Source organism: Tinamus guttatus, unplaced genomic scaffold (genome assembly GCF_059628265.1).
Source record: "Tinamus guttatus ecotype Peru unplaced genomic scaffold, ASM5962826v1 Tinamus_guttatus_pri_ptg000524l, whole genome shotgun sequence".
In the NCBI taxonomy this organism is placed as follows: Eukaryota; Metazoa; Chordata; class Aves; order Tinamiformes; family Tinamidae; genus Tinamus; species Tinamus guttatus.
In genome coordinates this window covers 1223876-1229875 of record NW_028289058.1, presented here as the reverse complement: position 1 = coordinate 1229875, position 6000 = coordinate 1223876, and the positions used below count along the sequence as shown (strand labels likewise).

At 47.5% G+C, this 6000-nt stretch overlaps 1 protein-coding gene across 1 annotated transcript; it reads right to left on the bottom strand.

Annotated features, from left to right (window-relative positions):
- Window positions 1-780: 780 nt before the first annotated feature.
- On the bottom strand, window positions 781-3186 carry KCNJ11 (potassium inwardly rectifying channel subfamily J member 11). The gene has a single exon (XM_010227947.2). It carries the CDS (start codon window positions 3160-3162, stop codon window positions 1960-1962), a length of 1203 nt encoding a protein of 400 aa, XP_010226249.2. The 5' UTR covers window positions 3163-3186; the 3' UTR covers window positions 781-1959.
- Between the last annotated feature and the right edge of the window lie 2814 nt (window positions 3187-6000).

The following is a 6000-nucleotide window of genomic DNA, read 5'->3' as shown; positions in this document are numbered from 1 at the left end:
CTTATTAATGCTGGTTTGACTATGTCTTCTCTGTGAAACATACGAAACACATAGCACATTTTACAGCTGTACAATTGATGTATAATACAATTGATGTATAAGGAATTTAGAAACTGAACAGGGATTTATTTACTTAACTGGTAACCTGAGAATGCCGATACATGTTTCATTGAAACTGAATTATACAAACATAATATAACTAATATTTTATTCTTTTAAAATATTCTTTGATTTTACCCCAGCATTATTTCATTATAGATAATTGAAAATATTCCACAGTCAAAAAGCAGGTTTGACATAATACACTCACAAGTTGTCAAAAAAAAAATTGCCATATTATTGCTAAACCGAACCATATCAGAGTATGTCTGATACCGAACCATATCAGAGTATGTCTGATATCAGAGCTGTCGTGAGCTGCATGGCAGGCAAGAACTCGATACTAGAAAACCTTTGGGCAAGTAGAAGTACTAAGGCAACTTAGTGACTGTCTCTGCAGAACTTGTGTAACCAGGTGTGGGTTCAGTCCTGTAATCCTTGTTTAGCTTTTAGCTGGACAAAATTTAGCTCTTTTTAAATTTCAGTGGCAGTTTGTCCTGTTAGTAGCATATTGCTGTTAATGTAGCTGCCACCTCCTAGTAGCCCTGCATATGAATAAGACTTGCTGTCATCAGCATGCCCCGACAGGGGATTTGGTTTGCAGGAACACACTAAGGGGAAGCTCCTATCAGCCCTGCAGGCCGGCGAGGCCAACGTGGCTCCCCCGCGTTCCCCAGCTCCTGCCTCATCTTGCGCTGCGCTGAACCGCAGCAGGTGCTGCTGGCGCCGGGAGGTCGGCATCGCAGGAACCATTTTCTCAGCAGGGCAACCTTTTGTGCCACAGCATCCCAAAAGCGACCGCGCTGTCCTGCACATCCCTGCCTTCTGCCGGCACAAAACCTCCCCTTCTTTCACAAAAGAGAAAAGAAGCCAAAGGTCTTGCCTGCTGCATACAGCTCTCTTCCAGCATTCAGCATTGTCCTTTTCTTTACAGTACCTAATTCTATTGATATTTCCTGATTATCTAATAGAATTTACTCTGACCTAAGGGAGAGATTAATTTTTGACTCGCTATTTACTGCCATGTCGCTCCATCTGTGTTTGCAGAAAGGATGTTGCTCATGTACATTTAGGCAATTAGAATACATAATTTTCCTATAATTAATTAATTTCAGTCTCATACTCTCTGCAAGATATTGCTTACTGTCAGAAATGTGCAGTCCAAAAGGGCATTCTTGAACCTTTTATTTTGGAAGTATGAAGGGTCTAAAATAAATAGAAGTAACTATTCAAACACATTTTGTATTGCAGGTGGTAGTTGTGTCTCCATACAATACAATATGGATTAAAGAAATACACAAGCTAATTACTTTAAGACACGGAATATAATGGCATAGACACATTCAGATCAAATCTTATTTGTGTCATACTTAACACTGCCTGACCTTTTGGTGAGTATTTAAATTCAACTTAATTTAATAATTATTAGTATTTTATTTTTCTATATTGATTGTTCAAGTTTAGGATTAAAAAAACAGTTAAAAACTACTGACTTTGGGACAGACACTGCAAGACCCTAAGTACTGCAACCTCTGAGGATACACATACATTTATTTTTTAAGAATATATACCGTTACTTGCAGATTAATCAATGCAAAATGATCATGCAATTAAATATGACAGCCAGAATTGAAGTTTAAAGCTGCAGATCATGTTTTTCTTACTCCCAGTGCTACTTGAAATCTCTCATACCTTTACAAAAATATAATTAGCTTTGGATTTACCCCCAATAAATAACAGCAGAACATACCTTGTGCTACCAACCTGAATTTTAAAAAGCAACAGAGGCCACCTCAATGTTTTGAGTTTATGGGGTCTTTCAGACACCAAGCCCTAACAGAGCTTCCCAGGTAAAAGGCATCAGGAAGGATCATTGCTTAGAGTGAACTTGGGCTTTAGCCTGACAGATCTCTTCCTTATGGTGGCTCTCGGGGAAAATGGCATGTTGTCCATAATGCTCTTGTCTTCCTCCAGTTGCCTAGCAGTGCACGAAGGGGTGGGCACTTTCACCGTGTTGCCAAACTTAGAGTAGTCCACAGAGTATTGCCCGTCTTCTTCTGCTACAATGGGCACGAACCTTTGGCCCCAGAGGATTTCGTCGGCCAAGTAGGAGGTCCTGGCTTGTGTGGTGATGCCGGTGGTCTCCACCACCCCTTCCAGGATGACGATGATCTCCAGGTCCTCATGGTGGTGGAGGTTCATGGGGGAGATGTCGTAGAGGGGGCTGTTCTTGTCTATCACATGGTAGATGATGAGTGGGGAGACAAGGAAGATGCTGTTGCCCCCCACGGGGTTCTCCATCTGGATGTCAATCTGGTTGAGGGGCACCACCTCACCCTCCATGCTAGTAGTCTTCTTCACCACCTGCATGCGAATGGTGGCGCTGATAATCATGCTCTTGCGGAGGTCGCCCACACGCAGCATGAAGCAGAGCTTGCCTTCCCGCAAGGCGATGACTGCGTGCTTGCTGAAGATGAGGGTCTCTGCGCGGCGGTGGGCCTGCGAGGTCTTCATGAAGATGCAGCCCAGCATAATGGCGTTGATCACAAGCCCCACGATGTTCTGCACGATGAGCACCAGGATGGCGGCCGGGCACTCCTCCGTCACCATGCGGCCCCCGAAGCCGATGGTCACCTGCACCTCGATGGAGAAGAGGAAGGCGGAGGCGAAGGAGTGGATGCTGGTCACGCAGGGCACAAAGTCCGCTGGGGGCCCTGCCGCCCCGTCAGCCAGGCCCCGCTGCACTCGCGTGCTGTGGTCCAGATCACCGTGCGCGAAGGCGATGAGCCACCAGACCATGCCGAAGAGCAGCCAGCTGCACAGGAAGGACATGGTGAAGATGAGCAGCGTGTGGGGCCACTTGAGGTCCACCAGGGTGGTGAAGACGTCCTGCAGGAAGCGGCCCTGCTCCCGGATGTTTTTGTGGGCAACGTTGCAGGCGCCGTTCTTGCCCACGAAGCGTGCCCGCCGCTCCCGGGCACGGTAGCGGGCGTGATCGGGCACATCCTCCGCCAGCCGGGTCAGCACGTACTCCTCGGGGATGATCCCCTTCCTCGACAGCATGGCTCCCGCCGCCGCCGCCGCCGCTCAGCGCCGCCCCATGCCCGCTGCCGCCGCCGCTCCGGGGGCGGGGGACCGCGCCGCGCCTCGGGGCCGAGCGGCCGCACGGCGCCGCCGCCGCCGCCGCCCCGCCGGGGTCGCCAGGGGGCGCCCGGTCCCGGCCGCGCCAGCGGCTGCGCCAGCGGCCCCTCCAACGGCCGCTCCAACGGCCGCGGCGCGAGCGCGGGGCGGGGGCGAGGGGCCGCGCGCTGCTTCGGGGGCGGGAGGGGCGAGTGAAGAGGGCTCGCGGCGGCGGCTAACGGTCGCGCGAGGCGGTTGGTGACGAACCGTTAAAGCCGTTGGGCCGCGGCGCTGCATGCGGCCGGTGCGGGCGCCGCCCGCGTGAGCTGCGGCGGCCTCCTTGCGTGCGGCGGTGCACCCCCCGCGGAAAGCGCTGCCCCTGCGCGGGGTCTCCAGGGTAGGTTGTCTGTCCGCGTCTGGCTCCTGTTACGACCTGTCACTTTGCCACTCAGGGGATTTCAGTTCGGGAAAATACAGTGTGAAATCGGGGTAAAATATATTGGGGTTTTTGCAAAGGTCCTGAGTATATAGAGGTTCCTGGAGTGTCCAAGTAAACGGGGGAGAGCACCACTCTAGTGGCGCAGGCACAGCACGAGATGGATTTGAAGCACCCTGGTCCCACCAGGAGGAATTACTGAGAGGGATTACCCGAGACCTGGCATCAAGGGCTCATCCCCTCACACACTCTGAGTAACCTGGTGATGTTGCTTATGGGAAAATTTTTCTGACACAAGGGAGCTCATGGAAGCTTCTGTCACGGCACTGCCTGCGCAGGGGGATGCCCTCCGTCCAAAGAGCAGTTAAGAGATGCAAAGGAATCATCTAGCTGCACGTGGTTAGCCTACAATGGACAGGAATTTCCAATAAAACATTAAAATTGCTAACTGAAACTACAGCAGACATGGAGTTATCATGTGTGTGTATAAACACATATATGTACATGCATATAAGCCTGTATCTTTGGCAAGGTGCATTAAAACACTATGAAGTGATTCTTCCACCAGTCAGTACAAGCACCAGCATCCTTGTTTCTGTGCTTAAGCCGAATGCTCTGATTTAAACATTTTGTTGCAATTCATCTGCAACACCAAAGTCGGTGAGTTCCTAAAGCATCCTTGCATATTCTAAAGAGATTTTTTTTTTTTTTTTTTTGCGTGTCCGTGGCTCTTTCCTGTCAGCTGTGGCTCTGCAAGTGCTCTGGTGCACCGTGCAAGCTCATTTCTTGAGCAATGTAATAAGAGCATGAAGGAAATTTCTGCCTGGGAGCCAGCCAGTGTGGGAGGCTGAAATTACCTTTCGTGGTCTGGTGCTGCTGACTGGCCTGTCCACGGAGTCCTGAATAATCTCTCTGAGCAGTCATTATAGGTCTTGTAATTAAGTGATGTCTTCTCCTTTAGCATTTAATTTCTACTAGTTTATATATGAATTGTTCTATGTCCATGGATGTACACATTCCTTATTGGGGAGCCAGTTTCTAGTACACTCTTGTACCTCTTCCTTTTGTTCTGGATTGCTTCGATAAATAAAACCAAAAGGACAACGAGGTTGCCCAGCACTTGGCTGCCAGGCTCTGAATTTAGCCAAATATGCTTTTCCCCTCTCTTAATTGTTTTCTGCTTTCTGTCCAAAGATATTTTGTGTGCTTGCAGCATTAGCTGTAAAGAACAAAAGTGTACACTGTGGTTTGTACACAATTATTTAGAAAAAAAAAAAAAAGGGTTTTATACTTTTCGTTATAACTCTTAAATGAAGAGCTATTTGTGAAAGGTCTGATTCTCCCCATTATGGCACTTCCAGCATTTTATAATGAGCTCTCTAACACCTTGCACTACTCCTTGGCAACACTGCAAACTCTCCTCATGAGACAGAAATAGCTATTCAAGAGGCAGTCATGCCTTTGGTGCCTTCTTTAATTTCTTTTCTAGCTATTATCTTATTCTGTACTTTTTCCTCCAGAGGGCAGTAATTACATGACTGTAGAAAGAAAAAGAAAAAAAGAGAGAAGAACATTTTAAAGAAAAAGGAAGAAATAGGCAGGAACATGGTCCTAGGTGAATTGTTTCATAGTCTGGTGCTAGGAGGACCAGTGGAGCCTACTACAGGAAGGACTTTTGCAGGAACAAGCTCCATGTTGGCTTTAGGAATCCTGAACACTGCTGCTCTGGGAGGGCGATTCCTTGTTTCCACTTTTGTTCTTTATTGGGATTGTCACTTGCCACTTACCTGCTTTTTGTTCACCTCTGATCTGTTGGCTGAGATGGGACAGCAAAGCAAGTGGCTTCTGCTGAAGAATTCAGAATAAAAAGCAGCCCTGTCTCTGTGGATCAACCAACAGATACTTAAAAGAAAAAAAGTGACAGATTTTCTGTGTGAGCCAACATATTTGTGTGGAGAGCTACTGAACAAACTGGACTAGCAGGAGCAATTCCACACATGAAGATTGTAGTGTTAAATCATGAGGGGTAACCATTTTTTTCTAACCACAAAATAGGTTTTATGTTTCAAAAACCTTCTTTCTTCTTTTCTTGATTTCTCATAATTTTAGCAGGCATCAAGAAGATAATGTTACAAGAGTAACTATTAGATGAACAATGCGCTAGCAGCATGGCATTAGTTTGCCTTTAGAAATACCTTTCCAAGGCTGCAGAGGGCTTGCCTGACATAAATTAAGCCTCTCAAAACGCCTGTCAGAACAAAACTGAGCATTCCATTATCCTCTGGGACTTTGTAACTTCTACCACAGAAAAATTTTCTTGGATGCTGCTGCTAAGCGCTGTTGAG